General features: G+C 48.9%; 5 protein-coding genes across 5 annotated transcripts; 3 read left to right on the forward strand and 2 right to left on the reverse strand.

The window, feature by feature from the left end:
• Positions 1-1,427: 1,427 nt before the first annotated feature.
• Positions 1,428-3,086, reverse strand: LTHEOB_10933 (P-loop containing nucleoside triphosphate hydrolase; the record flags this gene model as incomplete). The annotated part of the gene is made up of 7 exons (XM_035507633.1): positions 1,428-1,620; positions 1,669-1,702; positions 1,773-1,987; positions 2,039-2,143; positions 2,195-2,787; positions 2,952-2,969; positions 3,018-3,086. The coding sequence occupies 7 exons, from the start codon at positions 3,084-3,086 to the stop codon at positions 1,428-1,430; spliced, it is 1,227 nt and encodes a 408-aa protein (XP_035366864.1).
• A 696-nt stretch (positions 3,087-3,782) lies between these two features.
• On the forward strand, positions 3,783-6,307 carry LTHEOB_10934 (C2H2 domain containing protein; the record flags this gene model as incomplete). Its single annotated transcript, XM_035507634.1, has 8 exons — positions 3,783-4,052; positions 4,219-4,242; positions 4,303-4,495; positions 4,552-4,878; positions 5,608-5,717; positions 5,936-6,033; positions 6,096-6,248; positions 6,295-6,307. 8 exons carry the CDS (start codon positions 3,783-3,785, stop codon positions 6,305-6,307), a joined length of 1,188 nt encoding a protein of 395 aa, XP_035366865.1.
• A 3,266-nt stretch (positions 6,308-9,573) lies between these two features.
• Positions 9,574-12,746, forward strand: LTHEOB_10935 (Swi snf family DNA-dependent ATPase ris1; the record flags this gene model as incomplete). The annotated part of the gene is made up of 5 exons (XM_035507635.1): positions 9,574-9,779; positions 9,828-10,377; positions 10,459-11,074; positions 12,036-12,392; positions 12,457-12,746. The coding sequence occupies 5 exons, from the start codon at positions 9,574-9,576 to the stop codon at positions 12,744-12,746; spliced, it is 2,019 nt and encodes a 672-aa protein (XP_035366866.1).
• A 3,651-nt stretch (positions 12,747-16,397) lies between these two features.
• On the reverse strand, positions 16,398-17,383 carry LTHEOB_10936 (Short-chain dehydrogenase/reductase SDR; the record flags this gene model as incomplete). The annotated part of the gene is made up of 3 exons (XM_035507636.1): positions 16,398-16,457; positions 16,515-16,870; positions 16,945-17,383. 3 exons carry the CDS (start codon positions 17,381-17,383, stop codon positions 16,398-16,400), a joined length of 855 nt encoding a protein of 284 aa, XP_035366867.1.
• Positions 17,384-18,138: 755 nt separating this feature from the next.
• LTHEOB_10937 (Ankyrin repeat protein) lies at positions 18,139-19,099 on the forward strand (the record flags this gene model as incomplete). The annotated part of the gene is made up of 2 exons (XM_035507637.1): positions 18,139-18,725; positions 18,775-19,099. 2 exons carry the CDS (start codon positions 18,139-18,141, stop codon positions 19,097-19,099), a joined length of 912 nt encoding a protein of 303 aa, XP_035366868.1.
• Between the last annotated feature and the right edge of the window lie 59 nt (positions 19,100-19,158).

Consider the following 19,158-nt stretch of genomic DNA (forward strand, 5'->3'; position numbering starts at 1 on the left):
ATGCTTGCCAATTCCGCCTTTCGCATCTGAACATTTTCCATATACTATGTTCCAGAATCAGCTATGTGCATTTTTGCATCGTAGGAATGGGAGTCTGACATCTTCGACAGTTTTCGCCATGATGTACCTGAAGACGGTGACGCGTTTCTTTTGGCCCATTCGAACGGCACGACCGATGGCCTGGCTCTCAACAGAAGGGTTCCACTGCGGCTCTACAATATGAATATTGCTCGCCGCCGTGAGATTCAAACTGATGATCCGGAAGTTAGCGCAGAATAATAAAGAGATGGTGTAGAGCAACTAACCCTGTAGAGCCTGTCCCAAATGTCATCAGTAGAACACGGCATGAAGGATCAGACTGGAAATTTTCGAGGGACTTTTTTCTGTCCGGAATCGACATTGAACCTTCTACAATACGGTGAGAGATATTCGTCGCAGTGAAGAGCGACGAAATGACGGTGATTGTGTCTCTCCATGCAGTGAAAATGATGCTTGAAATAAAAGTCAGCGCTAGAATAAAGTGCAGATAGCGCATGTAGGCTTTACCCTTTATCCGAATCCTGATATTCTGTAACATCGCGGTACAAAGAAGCGAGCTTGGTGTTGAAAGTGGTCGCTCCATTGTGAGGCAAAGAGAGCCCATGGTGAATACTCGGTTCGGTATAACTGTGATGGGACCAAACTCCACAAATTGGGCATCTGAATTCGGCCATGGTACCTGTCGGTTGAACACGCTTGATGCACTCAAGGCAGAGCAGATGTGAGCAGTCCGCAAAATTGCCAGATCCTGAGTCTTCTGTATAACCACACGAGCTGATTTCTTTCGAGCAATATGCACAGATGGCCTCTCCTACTTGTTGTAGGCAGCCAAAAGCGTCTTCAGTATTATGCGTTGGCGACGCTGCAAGTGCACGTGTCGAACAGCCTGTGTTGCAGAATCGCCTGAGCTGAAGGATTGCTTGACATAAGCCCAGCTGTGAGTTTCTCTTGCTGTTATTTTTGCTGACCACTTCATTCATAGCCTTCTTGTGTGCCTGTGCCACATCCTCGTATGCTTCACGTTCAAAGTCAGTGAAATCAAGCCGCCGAAGACAAGCCGTTGGCTCAGGTACCGCAAGCAATTCAGCCGTTCTCCTGAGGCAGATGCTTTTCAGCAGTGAACGTAGCCTCTTTAAGCCATAGGCTTGATTTTGTTCGATTGGCTTTGAAATCTGATTCTTGAAGCTGAAAGCATTGTCAAGATAGGGGATCTTGAGGAAGCGGATGAGCGAAGATAAATCATCTAGGCGGTTCTGAATTGGGGTTCCAGTCAGACACCAACGGTGCTGAGCCTGCAGAGCAGAAACTGCGCAAAATCGTCTTGTTTGCTGTCCGCAGATATAGTGTGCTGAAGAGGTTGTTAGTGGTACCGCATTACTGGAACTGGTTTACTCCGTACCTTCGTCGAGGACAATGCGAAACCAAGCGAGCCGGTACAGAACGCTATCTCCTCTATCAAAGTCCGCAGACAAAGTCTCGTATGTTGTCAACACCACATCTTTGTCCAGAATTGCCGCAGTCTCCGTTGGGCGGCGAGCACCATGATATTTCAGATACCGGAACGTCCCTGGAGTGCAGTGCCTGGCTGCGTCAGTGATTGAGTAAGACAATCAGACTAATAAATATTACCTTTCTATCTCAGATATCCAGTTTTGTAGGATCACTGGCGTAATCGGGTGAGCACAAAATTAAGTCAAAGGTGGAGTGGAGAACCACTCAAGATCACTACTCACATGCTGAAGGGACAATGACGAGTGTCGTTTTTGCTCTTGATTGCGTTAAGTCGCCAACGACGCTGCCGGCGAAGCTATTTGCTTCTTCGTTTGTAACAGTTATGGCCGCTAGCATCGAAAGCGTTTTCCCCAAACCCATCTCGTCTGCAATGATACCGCCAAAATTCTCTTTCGGTGGGTACTCTTTCTTGATGTCCAGCACAACATGTCGGAAACTGAAAACAAAAGTTATCATACTGCCCTTATGAAAGGAACGGGTGACGAACCAATGCTGCTGTGGGTTGTTTTGACATGGCTTCCATAAAGAAAAGGCCAGTGACGTTGCAGCCGCCTCACGCCGAATGATGAAGTCAACTGCCTCCTTTTGGTGTCTTTTCAAAAGTTAGAGAGGCTTATTTGGTGGATCCAACGGCATAACTTACTCACGAAGCTTGGTTCTGATTAATCGTTCATCCACAGTGATTGATTTTAGGTTTCCGCTCTGGTCGAGACCACCGAGGACATCCTGGATATCAAGCTTCCTTGTACTTGAGGCGACTAGCTCTGGTGCATTTGGTATAGCGGGGTCGAAACTGGCCCCTTGAATCTCTGCAAAGTGTATGACGTGTGGATTCTGATAGGTTGCGCCGATGGCAAGGACGGAAGGCCTCTGTAAGAAAAGATGTGCATTTGACAAACTCCGGCCCACCTCTTCGGCTTTAGTAGATGGGCCATGGACATTGATTTCAATATCAACCACCGCAGTTCCAGCGGCGTTCTTCGCGGTATTGATTCCCAATTTCCAGTCCTGTGATGCCACGTAAGCCTCGTAACTGATGGATCCCAAGCTATCGAGACTACGCAAGGCGTCCGTTGTTTTCTGGTTCAGGACTGCGAGGTCAAGTCCATTGGAATCTTGCAAAACATAGTTTCTCTTGTGTATAATCTGGAGCTTCATGTAGTTGCTCGTAGGAGGGACATAGACTTCCTCGAGTGCTGATGGATCCTTGAGTATTCGAGCCTTGATCTCACAGAGCTGCGCACTGTGTTAGTAAGCTTTACATTACAAACTTAGAAGTATAGATCGTACAGTCCCAAAGCAGAAGTACTGAACGTCTTGTGGTGCGACTGAGGGGCCCGCTGGGATCCCAGATTTGGGAGGGCTTGCGCCATTATAGGATATCGGTGTGATTGGATAACCTCCATAGCGAACATCAGCTGCAGAGCGTTAGTCATCTGGCACGTGGCGATCAAAATCTAGCTTACGTATGGATGATGCAGACACACGCAGATATTCTGAGTGTAGCTGAGGGGCCGAGAACGTGCTGGGCTCATCCTGGGCGAAAGGGGATAACAACCTCGGTCGTTTACATGTCTGTGTGCTCGAAGAATACTCTTGTCGTTTAGCGCCAGACATGACCGATCACAGCTTTTGCGCAATAAGGCGCCAAAAGATGGCCACTTCTAGGACGGTACGAGGGGGGAACGATTTCAAATGTTTGCTCTGAATGAAAGTGAGGCGCAGCTCGGGCGCAGCAAGGCTGAATTGCATCGATGACAAGACACAGCCCCCGCCTTCAGCTGGGCATGGGTCGGAAAATACGGCGGCGTGCGTTTTCTTATTGAATCCTAGAGGCAGAATCCTGTTATGCCATTCCTTAACAGTAAGGCCAAAAATAATGAGAATTAACATCACTATTACTAGAAGGCATCCTGTTACTTCCATGACTTTGTACCCTCACTTTCGACTTTTTAATTATTTTTATTTTATGGCTCGATCTTTCGAATCTCAACGCCGTATTTGGACACGTCATACGTGCATTCGTTTCTGTTGTGTACCGATTGTCTGATTGGTGGCATTCGTGGGTGGGGAGTGCCGGTGAGCGATCACCGCAGGCAGCAATGGCGAGGCTGCGCCGGTCGGACGCTGTTCCCATCTGAAGTTCGAGTGCATGCGCCTTATCTTCCAGCCTTGAAAAGTCTGACCCCACGCGAAAATGGCCACTGCGACCACTTTGCACCTCCAAAATTATGGCGACCACACATCTTCCACTAAGCCCTCGCTTTCAGCAATGCCTGAAAGAATTCAAGAATGATTTGGGCTCGGACATGACGGAAAGCTTCAAGTTCACCACGCTGGATGAGCTTAAGGGCCTTATTTGCGATATACAAGAAGAGCAGATGAAGTCCCGGCGGATGACCAATCTCAGACGGATTGCTCCATTCTTGGAAGCTATGGAGCAGTTCGATAAGGTCGTGCAAATCTTTTTGAATGCTGCAGATCTTCTTGCTTTTGTCTGGGTACGTGGTATTATCTTTATCTATCTTTCATCGCGTGCTGCTGATACGCGCACGTGATAAATCTACTGAACTGCAATGTACATGTCAAAGTTTTTTTTTTTTTTTTTTGGAATAAAACGTCTTGCTAGTATTTGATTGTTTCCATTAGTTGCTAACTATTGAACAGGGGCCGGTCAAGTTCCTCCTATTGGTATGCATCTCAATCTGTTAAATCCAATTATGTATCTCTAATGAGTGGACATGTCAACAGTCAGCACGGACATATCACGATGCCTTCAGTGCTCTCCTCGACGCTTATCTGGACATTGGGGAGAATATCCCCCTCCTTGCGCAGTTTGAGCAGATTTTCAACAATAAATCTCAGATGCATGTCGCTCTCGAGTACGTGTACATCGACATCATGGAGTTTCACTCTTCTGCGATCAAATATTTCAAAAGTCCAGGTAAGTAAAAGACTCGAGAAAGTCACGTTTAGGATAGATGTCTAATTAGATTTAAGTGTGGAAACAACTTTTCCATGCGACCTGGAAGACATTTCGCACCAAATTTGAGCCGACACTGAGCAACCTCCGCCGCCACAAGTCGTTGCTTGGGACTCAATCAAACCTTCTGTATCTTCAACAGTACCAACTGGATAGACAGCAAAACCTTTCGTATCTTCAAGAGTATCAACTGGATAGACAGCGAACACAAATGGAGTTTGAGAAAATCGAGCAACAGGCTGAACAGAACCGAAGAATTGCCATCGCCAACTGGTTGTCCGCGGCTGACAGCAACTCCGACTATCGAGCTGCTGCCTCGATACGATACGAGACTCCCAACAGCGGTCAGTGGATGCTGCAACAAGACCTGATGAAGCGATGGCTAGATCCGAAGTATCCACTGCAGCCACTACTTTGGATCAATGGAAAACCAGGCGCGGGCAAGACTGTCCTCGCGTCACTCATCATAGACCAATGCCGAAAGACACGGGATGGAAACACAATGTTCTTCTTTCACAAATACGGAGATGAAAAGAAAAACTCACTCACAGCAATTCTTCGCGGCATACTTGCCCAAGCAGTGTGTATGAGGTCCATGTTGGTCCCTTACCTGTTCGAAGAAGCCGCGAAAGCTGGATCAAGCTTTTTGGAAGATGTCGAGCTTGCTCAACGCCTGACTGAAGTTGCTCTCGGGGCTTTTGATTCCATATCTCTCATCCTGGATGGTCTTGATGAATGTCCAAAAACTGCCAAACGACCTATTACTGCGTTCTTCCGCTCCTTGACAGACAGAATGAACGAGTCAGTGCCCGGAAGGCTCCGTTGCTGCTTCTTTAGTCAGCAGGATAATGACATTGGTGATCTTCTGAAAGGCATCCCATCTTTCACGATCGGCAGGGAGCAAAACAGTGCAGACATTCATTCTTTTTGTCATGTCCGGGCCCAAAGAATCCAAGAGGAGCTTGAGTATCCAGAAGAAAAAGCGAAGCAAATGGCAGACAAAGTAGCGTCTCGAGCAGATGGTGAGAAAATGCCATGCTGCACCAGTTGTCGTAAGCTAACAGCACACCAAGGAATGTTCGTATTCGCAGCGTTGGTCATGAGATATCTCGAAGAGCAGACGACTTGGAGATGCCTGGAAGAAGAGATCGAAGCAATGCCCCTTGATCTAGATGAGGTGTTGGTACTCCTACATACCTGTTCAAATTTACATTTACTAACAGATGAAAATCTAGGTACGAACGGATCATAAGGCGAGTACTCTACGAATCCGGACTGGCAGAGCGATCAGCGGCGCGGATGCTTCTTGGCTGGCTGCTTACAGCTGTTCGCCCCCTGAAATGGCACGAGATCCAAGGAGCGATAGCCTACAATCCGTCAAATCATTCCTTTGACTTGCAGGGTGCCAAACTCCGTAAGGGCCCAAAAAGGCTTTGTGGTTCGCTCGTGGAGATTTTCGATGACGGGGAAATCCGCCTCGTGCACCTGTCAGCCAAACTGTAGGTCCCCAGTTTTCGTCCCGTTAAAGACAACAGTATACTGACATCACTACCCTTAACAGATACCTTGAGCGCAATGTGATCAATGCTCCAGAGGAGGAGCTCAAGCTTCTGTGTCGTTGTCTCGACTATCTCCGCTTACCAGCATTTGACGAGGGTCTCGAGGAAGACTCTGCGCGAGGATACATTCTAGAAGGCCAATACGCGTTCATGACGTATGCGCTTCCAAGTTGGATAATTCACCTGAACAGAATCTTGCAGGATCGACAGCTAGAGCAAGCTGGACCGTTCAGAGAGCTTACCGGTGCTCTTGGAGCCTTTTACCGGGATCATTCCGTGGTAGCAGATCAGTCCATGCAAGACAGATCTGTGAAAAAAGCGCTTGAACCTCTCAAAAATGAGAGCTTCTTCGAACAACTTGCTCAGACCGTGCGCTTGGTGCAAGACGTCAATTTTGACGAAATTCATGGCGAGCCTCTGGCCAATAACACCGGCCATCTTGTACCTCAAGTATCTCCTTTCAAACGGCTTATTGAAGAATTGGCGGGCAACCCCATGATGAAATCACGGGCTCAAGAAATATACGGCTGCAAGCTTTTCCGATGCCCGGTGTTGAGCTGTCAGTATTTCCATGAGGGATATGCAACTGCACCTGAGCGAGACAAACACGTCAATGAACACACGAGACCCTACCGATGCAGATACTCCGGCTGCGTAGCTGCTCTCATTGGGTATCCGAATGAGGCCCGGTTACGGAAGCATGAGGCCGAAATACACTCTCAAGGAGCAGATGCATTGACATTTCCGTGGCAAGGAACACCATCCTCCTCTGAGTTGTGCCAGCAAATTGAATCAGGCAATACCGAAGCTTTTCAATGGTGGCTCGAACAGTTCGACGGAGAAATTCCTCTGGATCAGATATGGAAGAAGGATAAAACTCAAGGTCCTCTTCATACCGCCATCAAGACGGGTAATATCGATGTCTTGAAAGAACTTCTACGACGCTCTGGAATCGTTCTTCTGTCATCAAGGAAAGGAAAGGATCAGCGAAACAAACCATGCGTAACAAAGCTGGTGAAAGAGGCCCTGGAACTTCGCAATATGAATATCGTAGAGGAGATTTTGTCCCACGCAGAGGAGATAAGGGACAGCGATATTTACATGATCTTCCGAACAGCTTTGCCGCTCAACCTCGATTCGATGGCCCTTCAGTTTTTGACCCATCAAGCTTGTGAGATAGCGAAACCTACACCTAACATGAATCGCGCCAGCAAGTATCTTGGCGCCGCTGTTGAACATTCCCGATTGGCAGTTGTACGATTCCTCGTTTCAACAAAACATTTCGACGGGAGAGACATCTTACATTCCCCGGAGGCGCGGCACGCAATACTTAAAAGTACACCAGAAACTCGTTCATTCCTGCTAAACACTGGCAGATATCGCAAACACACCATAGTTTACCATGAGACACTTGGACAATTCTTCTATAGATGCGGCTCCCTGGAATGTCTAGAAGCCATCTTTCTCCAAGCTACTACGGAGCCTGAGGAGGGTGATCAGGATTGGATATTGGCAACGAAATTGCTCAAGGCTTCCCGTGACGGCGACCTTCGCACAGTGGAGACAATCATAAGCCAGCAAGGAGCGCCGATCAACCCTTTCTCTGATGGACCAACACCTCTACATCTTGCGATAAGCAGAAGACACAGAGAAGTGGTAGATGCTTTACTTGACACGAACAAAGCAAGAGTAGAACGGACTGTGTGGAGCGAGTCTGCAAGGGAAAGAAGCCGTCTGATGGCGGACAGCGCCATTAAAGAGTCTGTGGTGCAGCGTAATACTGCATTATTTTACCGGATACTTGACCATTCGAAGACTGATGCCTTGTACGAATTAGACGAGTTTGTTAAAATACATGGAAACTCAGAGATGCTCGCAGCGCTGAACACCAAGATCGAAAGTTCATAATTTGATGACGTTGGTGCAGGTGTCAACAGTTCCGACCTGGGTAATAGACAACAGAAGACGGATTTCCGGGAATTAGACACCTCAATCAAGCGTCTGTTCAACTCGGTAGATGTGATTCTATCAATAAAAGAGATTAGGCAAACTGTATTGTGTATCTCAGCCGAAATGAAAAATATTTTATTTTTGTTTTTTTGGTATTCCAGAGTTTTAATACCGCCCTTATCCATTGCCGTACTTATTCAGACCCAGACATTTCTAACCACTTCTCTTTCCCATGGATATCCCAACACATGCCAGTGACTACCATATTCATTTTGTCATCAGTATTTATTCTTTCCTGAGTTGTTGGTTTCCGATAACACCCTCACAACAGCCTCAAAATCAAGGTTTCGAGGCAGTAAGGTGCTGTACAGGCTGCATGGCCCAATGGCAAGGCGCTTGACTACGAATCAAGAGATTCCAGGTTCGACCCCTGGTGTGGTCACTTCTTTTTGCCTCTATGGAACATACCGTTTGTTAAAAGTAGTGTGGAGTGGTCTGAAAAGTTTTTTCGTGATAGCGCCGGTGGTGTTCGGCCGCGCAGGTGTCTGTGCTCTATCTCCATTCGGCACACCTTTTTTTGAATGGCTTATGCACAAACTTCCCGATGAATGCTCCTACATTCTAGATGATATGTCTCGGAAAAAAACACGGAGAAATACTATGTGAGATGCGATTGCGCTGTTTATTATTGAAGGTGTGATTGAAATTTTGGTTGAAAACGCGAGCGAGTATAACGCTGAGAGCGACTCGAGGAACATTCCGCCATGTAGAGAGGTCTTGCCGTCTACGATTTACAGGGCCTCACAAGCATCTAAATAAATTTCAAAAACAGTATATCGGGTATCATTCCCGTAGGAAACATCTATCTCCGGGGGATAGAGGAAATATCTGTGCGCTGCCTATCAGGTCGACTTGACGCGCACCAGCTAGCCAAGCAAGCAGGATGAATCGGAAGCGCACTAGACAGATCACTTATAGTTTTCCACTAGCCAAATGCTAGAATCAGGACCAGTAATCTCACCATCCCGCGGAACTGCCTTGATGCACGGCTTTAGCGAGGCACGGGATTTGTTAGGTATCTGCACATCATCAGTCGATCAATGCGACTACGACTTACGCTATCAGCAACATGGTGCGAGGCACTACGGGAAGCGACGGTGAACCGGAGTGACCTTGCATTATTTACCGAAAAGGGTCATTTACCCCGCCCTAAGCCGTGCAACTTCTGTCTCTACCTGCAGATGCCGTGCAGATGCCAAGGACTGTACACGCGCCGTCTAATCATTCGCCAATCAAGAATTTAGGGTGCCAATGCGATTGAAATCTCTGCAATCTACGCAGCTCTAAAATGTGGCATGAAATCAGTGGGCTGGTCGGCCAATAGTTCGCGACTGTGGTGAAATCGTACGAAAGTTAAAAGCTCACACAAAAGTAGCCAGCTCCAACACCTGAATTCAATGAAGAACTAGTCATCGCATTCGAAAAATACCTCAAACATCTCTATTCATACCCTCTGAAGTTTTGACTCACATGGCGAAAAAGAAAGGCAGAAAATCCCTGGTTAGAACTTCAATTTCCGCGGCATGCCCAGCCGAGGACCAGGAACCGCTCGTAACCAACGGTAATACCATCTACGAAGAGCAGCCATGTTCACCTCCGGAGGAGGTTCCTGAGCTGTCACCCCAAACCGATGAAGCGACACCCAGCTCAGCCGAAAACAACAAACCTATACACTGGTAAGCCGCCTCTGCCGGGCCCAAAACAGCAATCAACTGACATCGCAGTCCCTACTCTGGCCCCACCGCCGCTCTCATCTGCGGTATCATTTCCACCGCCGCCGTGAAGGTTCCCCGCGCCCTCCTCCCCCCCTCTATCGAAGCCAAATGCGCCGATCGTGACGGCGACACAATCGCCAAGCTTGATCTCGTTGATAAGGACGCTGCATACACCCTTGCGCACTACATCCACACTGGCACATACCAAACATTGCGCCTTGCAGACGACATCTCCGCTGCCGACGGTGCAGCAAAGGAGCACGATCGCGCCCTGCTCGCCTACGTCGCGGCGACGGCGTACAATCTTCCGGGATTAGCGGACCTGGCGAAAGAAGAGGCAGAGAGGCAGCGCGCGGCGGTACCGCCGGGCAGGGCGCTGCGGAACGTCGAGAACGCGTGCATGGACCTGCTGGCGGGGGACGGCTGGGTGCGCGAGCACCTGGAGAAGATCATTTTGGAGGAGGATTTGAGCTGTGTTTCTTGCGATGAGTTCGATTCGCGCTTCGCGGGGGCGCTGGTAGCGACCATCGTGAATATTTTTGCCGAACTCAAACAAGAGGTGAATCGTTGGGAGCAGCTGAAAAAATCTATAGAGGGAGAGGAAAACGGTTGGCGAGAGTCAGTCGCGAGTTGTGATCAGGTCGATGGTCCATTGGCTGACGAGGCGTGTGTTGTCTCGGACGCGGGTTCTTGTCATGATCCGGATGAAGTCAACTCGTATCATGATGAGAGGGATAATGAAAGAGTGGACGCTGCATACGACGTGCCCGGAGAGGAGGCAGAGGAAATTGTGCATGATGAACCCTGCACTGAATCGGCTGAGGAAGTGGTGAATGGCGTGTTTCCCAAGGAGAGTGGTGATGCTCAGCCAGAAGAGTCCCACTGGAGCGACTGTGCAGCCGAAGACCCACCGACGAGTGAAAGGAGTTGTATTGAAGAGGTGGCATACCCAGATGAGCCGGCCAGCTACTCTGGATATCCTGACAGGGAAGAGGCTCAACCTGACGAGATCCCTCCTGCACCCGATGAACCTGCTGTACCTGACGAATACCTTGCTCCACCTGATGCGTATCATTCTCCACCTAAGGAGTACTCTTCTCCGTCTGGGATGTCTCCTGCTCCTCCCGTATTAGAGATGGATTCAGCGGCACCGGTCGAGCTTGATTCAATTTTCGACGAACCATTGGCTCAGGAAGAAACTTCACCACAAATTACAGCCGCGCAGTGCGGCAACGCGTTGGAACATCTGATCGGCGGTGGGTGGAAACATTGTCCCTTTTGCTCAGTAACGGCTCTCCATATACAACAGGATGGTCACAAGCTCTGAATCGTTTGAATCTGATTGATACTCAGCTATCATTGGTTTATGGTTTTCGTAGTCCTACATATTTCGTCTTTTGGTGCTTCAGTGCTTGACTGAAAATTCAATTTGTTTATTACCATATTTTTAGGTAGACTGTTGAGTGGATTTCGACAGGAAAACGGAATGTGGGGCAAAAAGAGACATATCACGACACAATGAAGTACCGTGTTGTTTTTACAACATTGCTAATAATTGCAGTGTAAAGGGTAGGCGTGCATTTCTAGCAAATATCCAAAAATAGATAATCAATTTCGGACATTTTCTCTTAGCCTGCTCCAGAAAAATACTCACAACCCTTTTTTGATTCACCATACTGTTTGTAACCAGGAAGCACGAAACTTTGAAAGTATTTAAATACCACCCAGATGGTCGCGATAGCGCTAACGACAATACCTTCGTCTTTTTCACAATAGCACATACAATGGGAAGGCCTTGCAATCACTTTTTCAGTAATGGCCAGTGACGTGCTGGCCAAAACTGCTCTTTTTCCCACGACCCAGATGACTTTGCAGTCCTACAAAAAGGGCGGATCACCCCTTGTAGGTCTTGGACAACAAGTGGAACATGTCGGTACGGTAGCGTTTGTCGATTTCGCCATGACCACACATTCGCCGATGCCGATGCTCAGGCCGCTAGACACTCCCTGTTGTTCCGAGGCGTGAAGGAGATGGTCGAGACTTTCCACCGCCCTCTACGCGGAGAACCTCTAGAAGGAAACGAAAATTTCAAGATTGAAATTCGTAGTTTCAAAGAGCTATGTAGCTACAACTGGATGTCGTCAAAGCGTCCAACCATTGCTGTTCCCCGTAATTCAAGGCATACAAAGTTGGAGAAATGTGCTAATCAACGCGTAGGGCTACCGCCGATTCTTTCGCTTCCAGACCACGACCTGGATCTCAAACAAGATGCAAAGACCTCTGGTTGTAGAGAAGAAGACAAGCCGGAACCCTATCGATACAGCTTTGAGCCGCTCATCCGCTCTCTTCAAATCATGGATCCAGTCTTCAATATCAAGGCAACTGATATCGTCACCGGGTTAGGAAATATTCGAACACTTTTTGATTTCTGCACCAAGGGGACTCACATCCCAGATGGATTGAGGATTGATCTTGAGCTTATCGGATCGACTCTCTTCATGAGCCGTTACAGCTACATTGTCGACGGCATCCGTTCAGATTCTCTATTTTCAGGCTTTGGTCGCGGTTTTGAGCGTGAGTGTATCCGTAACCATAGCTGCTTCTTGAAAGATGCCACGAGCTATCATCGCGTTGTCAGTTATGATCTGGGGAATTGTAGGCTCTGTGTACAGCACGAAGCAGATGCGTGCAGACTGGAATTCATCCGAGGATGCAGCTGCGGCGCCACGATACACGCAACCACCGAAGAGCCAGAATGTGTTTCGCCAAAGAGAGGAGGAGAGGGCTCCGACGGTGACAAAGACCTCCATGTTGTGCAACATGGAGCAAAGCTGTCTCGTCAGCATATTTCGGAGATCAAGTCACGCGCGAGTGACTCTCGCACGCCCTACTTTCGTGTCCTACCGCAACTATGGCTATCAGGAATGAGCGATCTTGTCTTCGGTAGGCACGATCTGGGTCTTTTCAAGAAAGACAGTATCATCGAGGAGGATGCAAGCGCTCTGGTGTCACAATGGGTACAGGAGAATCAGGATAGCATATCAGAGTTTTCTGGATTGTTGGAGTGCATTTTTCAGAAAGCGGATTTGCACAGCAGGCGTTTGGGCAATAGAAGGTTCGCGTTGGTGTTCCGCTCAGGACAGTCGTGGAAGTTGGACATGTACGAGCGGGAAGGAGGACAGGCCATGTTGCCAGATGCATTGATTGAGGAGATCTGGCAGAAAAATCATGATGGGCGTTAGACAGAGTAGCTTGCTGAAGAATTGAACGCCCATTACAAATCTGCTAGACGATCTTAGTTCCTTGAATCGGTAAAGCCGGCGTCGCCTCCATATACTGTTTGTAATCTCAAGCCCTGACCCCTGCGCTACTTCTCGAACTTACTCTTCATGCTATTGTATTTCCACACTGTTTGTTTTATTTCTTTTATACTTAAAATACGATAGCTTAGGAAGTATAATGCTTGAACCATATCACCGTTTCTTAGAAATTCTTTTCAAAGGAAGTTTTTCCATGTCGCGCAAACAAATTCTTGATATATCTACTACAAGCGCAAAAGTATACTATTCATTGACTTAAAGAGAAGCAGAAAAACTGTCACACTTCTCATTTTGTTTTGTTTTTGAAAAAAGAAAAACGTCCACGAGGTGCGCCATCAACTGATATCAAGTAGATAAATGTTGACTGCAAACATGTTTGGTATTTGACCAGCTTTGTAAAGGTAAGAGGGCTTTGTTCGTCTTACGCATGCTACCCTTGACAAAGAATTAGGCTTGAAGCTCCAAAACATTGGAATGCCTTGTCGCTTCGCGTTCTGATCAAACGAAGAACTGCTATAAATGGTGTAGGAGTGCATTCTTGACAGAGCCGCAAGCTCTTGAGACCATCAGACTTGTGCTGTCAACTACGTCAAAAACCACTAACTTCATCATGGAAATCGACCAATGGGTTGAAGGAAAGATTGCTGAAGCACGGAGGACCTCCGTATCGATAACTAAAAGGGACTTCAAGCGACAACTCATTTCAGAGAGGCCAAATGATGGTAACAGAATTAGACAGCTAGTAAATCTGTGATTATGCCTATTTGCTTCCTCATTTTATCAATGGCTAATGATGACCAGGGCTGAATGGTGGTATCCATTAGTTCAGCAACCGCAAGCGACAAGGCCAAATCCCTCGACGGCAACATCATCCTCTCAAGCACTAGCTAAACCACACTCGCAGGGATCCTCTACGCTCGAAGAAGGATCGAATAAAAGTTCCGGAGCTCCGTTGGAGCAACCAGCAAAGACTGCCCTGACTCAGATGAAGGGCACAAAGTTTGAGGGTAGAGGAACACTTGTACTCGCAAATAGGTCTTTGTTGACAATACGTAACAGATTTCTGCAAATCACTGACAAGCGCCTTACCCGAGGTGACAACGATGCGTGTTCCCCTGAGCATCCCTCCTCTTTCCATCCAAGAGTCATTGCTCTTTAGCAGCAGAAATGAAGCATCATCCAATTCTGTTCCGTCTACTAGACTCGACAGTGCGGTATTGTTTTCTGCCGATGCATATCAACAGGATCAAGCGGGCAACACTTCTCAGTTCGCACTGTTTGGGAGTCGCGTTCCTGAGCCAGGCACGGATGGACCAATGATCGACAGAAGGGTCTTTCTGAATACGAACATTCCGTTCTCTGCGTTTGTATGCGGTCTCCAAGGGAGTGGAAAATCTCACACCACTTCTTGTATTACTGGTGGGTTCAATCCTCAACGAAGTCTCTCTTAAATGATTCTGACTGCAACAGAGAATTGCATGATCAAGGCCGAGAGGTTAGGTGTTCTTCAGTCTCCTGCCTCGACTCTCATTCTGCACTATGGAGAGTACACCACATCACAGAGCTTTCGGCCTTGTGATTTTGCGTTCCTATCGAACCTTAACAAAGAACTATCTGGCGACATCAGCAGGCCTTCTGTAACAGTCCTTGTCTCCCCGTCCAACTACCCGAGCATGAAAGTCCAGTACACAGCCATCCCTGGTGTGACTGTGCTGCCTTTTTTGATACAGCCGGCAGAGCTGACAGCAAGTATGATGCTCGCGCTCATAGGGGTGTCGAATACAGATTCTCCACCGCTCTACGTCAATCAAATTACGAACATTCTGCGGCAAATGAGTTCGAAAACTTCTGGACCGTTTTGCTACGAGACTTTTCGCAAGCGCCTTGGGGGGACAGAGTTCAGCAACCTCCAATGGCAGTACCTCAGCCAGCGCCTCGAACTGCTTGAGTAGTTCATCGATCTCTCGGGAAAATCAGCTAAAACCGGATTTGTTCCCGGCCAAATCACCATCATCGACCTCTCCTGCCCATTTGTGGATGAGAACACAGCGTGCCTCCTCTTCAATATCGGTATGAATACATTCATGCAGTCGACGGAGTCTCGAGGCAAGCTTGTGGTTCTCGACGAAGCGCATAAGGTACCTTTCCTACGTATGGTCACACCCCTTCTTCAAAGGCTGACTAGTTTTACACAGTACATGCACAATACAGCTGGAGCGAAGGAGCTGACTTCCCAGCTTCTATCGATGATCCGTCAGCAGAGACATTTCGGCCTCCGAGTCGTGGTTGCGACTCAAGAGCCCTATGTCTCGCCGCAATTGATTGACCTCTGCTCCATGATCATTGTCCACCGCTTCAGCAGTCCTGCCTGGCTCGAAGTATTGAAGAGGCATATAGCTACGGATGCTGAAGACGTCAAAGCCCTGTTCCAAGAGATCTCGGAACTACAGACGGGTGAGGCGATCGTTTTCGCGCCTACGGCTGTGTTGAGTTATGGTGGTTCGCAATTGCAGAAATCTGGAGGAAGAAGGTTCAGGGTTGCGGTGCGGAAGAGAATTACTTGGGACAGCGGGAGGTCGATACTTAGCGTTTGAGCTGCTGGTGTGGTTTCCACTCATTTCCTACCGCGTATCTGATTCGAAACCTTTCTCACTCTTCATTATTGCACGATAAACCTCTCAGCCCTGTACATACCCTAGACAGCCGATTTCCCAAACACAGTTTTTCCATGTAGCAATCTCCAACCACCTCATAGTTTGTTAGATTACTCATCTTCCCAAATCAATTCGCACTTTATCTTACGGACGTAGCCTGGAGCTCTTTGCTCTCTCAGAAACCTGTTCTCAGGAATGGGGATCATAACTGCGTATGTAACCGACATGCTTCATAAACTTCGCTACGTAGGGTCGATTTGGCAAGCTACACGCGTAATTTCGCTGTAGGGGAGCAGGTAAATGGCATTCGCTGCCAACCGAACGACTACGTGGGGATTCCAGAAAGTGAACCACACTGTCAAGAATGCAAAGCACATACGTCGCAGGGGAATGGAAAAGTAGTCTACTGCCATATCATCTATTGAGGCTCTCACCAATAGTAGAGAATCAAACACTGTTTGCAATGAAAAGGAATAAAACAAATCATTCGTGGCCACAACTCACAGGGTCTGCGCGTGCGTATGACCGCTGATCTAAAGCGAAAATGATATCATCTAGTAGGTAATACAACGCCGATGTTCACCGAATACCCGTACTGTCAGACTCTACTGTTGCTTCGGCTTCTCAATCTTTTCAAGGCCTGTGTCAAGCTTCGAAATCCAATCCTGCAATAGACAATCAACACCAACAGCGGAAGGAGGTAAAGGAACGGGGCAACTCACAAAGAGAAACGTCGGCATCCACCCACTCAGAAAGCTCACAAGCGTCGCCGACCTTCCGCGGTAGACCTTGCCGTGCGCACCGCCGAGGATGTCGCCGACGAGGGTGCGGGCGTAGTCGCCGACCTTGACCGGGGTCACCTTTTCGGTGTCCTTGCCAGCGGCGCGCTCGGCGATCTCCTTCTGGGCAGGGGTGTAGAATGAGTTCTCGGGCAGTTGGAGTGGGGGTCCGTTCTGAAAGACCTTGCTCTCGACCGCGCCGGAAATGACCGTCACGACCCTGACATCGAATGGCTGCAGCTCGAGGCGCAGCGTCTCGCTTATCGAGTTCAGGGCGGCCTTGGAGGCGGCATAGATACCTGGTAGTAATGACGGTCAGACACGAGGGGATTGTCGACCATGCGGCTTCGATTCGTTGATGGTTCACACTTACCGTAGTATGGCGCGTACATTATCGAGGCGAGCGACGAAATATTAACCACGCACCCCTTCGTGGAGATGAGGAGCGGCGAGAAAGCCTGGGTGACGGCGGCGACGCCCCAGACGTTGACGTCGAATAGGGCCTTGGCTTTCTGCATGTCGAAGTCGAGCACGGGCGTGACGTACAGCGCGCCCGCATTGTTGATAAGGTAATCGAGCGTGCCGCCCGTCTGCGCCGAAATAGCCGCGACTGCCGCGCTGATCGACTCCGGCGAGCTGACGTCCAGCGGCAGAAGCGTTACGTTGGGCACGTCCCGCAGCGACTCCATCTTCGCGGGGTTGCGCGCCGTCGCGAAGACGTGGCAGCCGCGCGACTGGAACTCTTTGGCTAGTGCGGGGCCAATGCCGCCGTCGCTACAGCCGGTGATGAGAACGGTCTTTGGAGAAGACATGATGCAAAGGTGTTGGAGGTGAGTGCTGACGGTGTTGATGGTATTTATAGAGTACCAAGAGAAGGATCAAGGCCGCATATACCTCTCACTCGCAAGCTTTACCCGGATAGGAAAGGCTTATCGGGTATCCCCGAGTGTGAATACCAGCTTCCATAATGAGGTCCATTGGTAAAAGTCAAGAACAAACGAGAAGATCAATCTGGCGGCAAAGATTGATCGACCCCTGATTGTTGACCAACATCTATGACCCCCAAAACCGTTGCCAAGGACCGGACAATTTAGCGTGTGAAGCAAAGTCACATGAAAGTCACGTGGAGGATCCTCGACTTGCATGGTCAGGTCAGTTGCTGCAGCTTACAGAGATGTAAAGGTTTGTTTCGCTGCTATCAACCGTGGTATACGCATTTCTATATCGAATGAGATTCTATTATATATTGCTTTCCGTTTTCCAGCGTCCGCTACGTATAGCACAGGATTATAAGGCCAAGACGGCCTTGGGCAATGACGGCATTTCTTCGGGAAGCTTCAGAACGCCAGTGCGCGCTTACTAAGCCTACCGCGGCGTGGGCTGATGCGTGTGGCATGACCCCCTTTTGCTTATAGGCATCACCCCAGCATACAGTAGGCCGCCCTCGCCTAGGTCCTCTCCACCTTATCGTTTATCTCTAAACTCCGATTACTCGCCAACTTACCAGCATCTGGATATTTTCTCCACGGAATCATCTCCGATCTTCCGGTCATCCCCCATCTTCACCATGATCGTTTTCACCGAGATCCAAAAAGAGGCATTCAAGGCCGCTGGAGAGGGCGACTTCGAGCGTGTGAAAGAAATGCTCGCCGGACCCGACCTCATCAAGGATAAAGACAAACTTGCCGCTCAGCTCCGCGAAACGCAGTCCTGGTCTGACATGGATCCGCATGACCACAAATCCGTCGAGTTTCTGTACATGAACGCTGCCCGTGGAGCCCCTATGGGTACCCTTCTGCCTGTCAATACATCCCGTGAGGGGCACGTGGCAATTCTCGAATACATGTTTGAGCATTATCCCTACCCGAAATCTCACCTCCTCGACGCCATTGGTGACGCCATTCTCCACGGATCTATCGAGACTGTGCGTTTCTTTCTCGAACGCTGGCCTGAAATCGTCCATGTAAACCAATGCGGTTCCCACGGTGGTACTCCCCTGTCTCTTGCGCTGCTAGTGGAGCGCCGTGCAGCCGCCCATTCCATGACAGAGCTCTTGCTTCAATATGGAGCCGATCCGAACAAGGAGTCCCAAGGCCTTCCCATGGAGTACGCCATTACATCTTCTTGGCCCGATCTCGTGCCGCTGCTCGAAAAGTAAGAACTCTCTAGCGTCTCAGATATCTCAGCTAATTTCTGGATCCAGATACGGCGCCGAGCCATTTTCTTGGGAGAAGGAGCTTCAGCTGCTCCCGCGTGCAGCAAGCAACGGAAAGTTTGAAGCCGTCACTCGGCTCATCGAAAAGGGCGCTCACCCGGATACTGACACTCTCGAGCCTCCGTTTAGTGGCACGCCTTTGTGGAACGCAGTTCGCAGAGGCGACTACAAGATGGTTGAGTACCTGATCTGTGCGGGCGCTGACCCAAACCGCCGAACCTCTGCCGGAGAGTCCATGCTGCAGGTTGCGGAGAGCCTTTCTGTAAACAAGGATGAGACGATGGTATCCTTGCGGGCTTTTGGTGCCAAGTAATGGCGTGGGAAACTGTATGATAAGTTGTCCGAGTAATGTTTTATTCTTTGTAATACAAC

The sequence above is a fragment of the Lasiodiplodia theobromae genome (assembly GCF_012971845.1).
Source record: "Lasiodiplodia theobromae strain AM2As chromosome Unknown scaffold_43, whole genome shotgun sequence".
Taxonomy (NCBI): domain Eukaryota; kingdom Fungi; phylum Ascomycota; class Dothideomycetes; order Botryosphaeriales; family Botryosphaeriaceae; genus Lasiodiplodia; species Lasiodiplodia theobromae.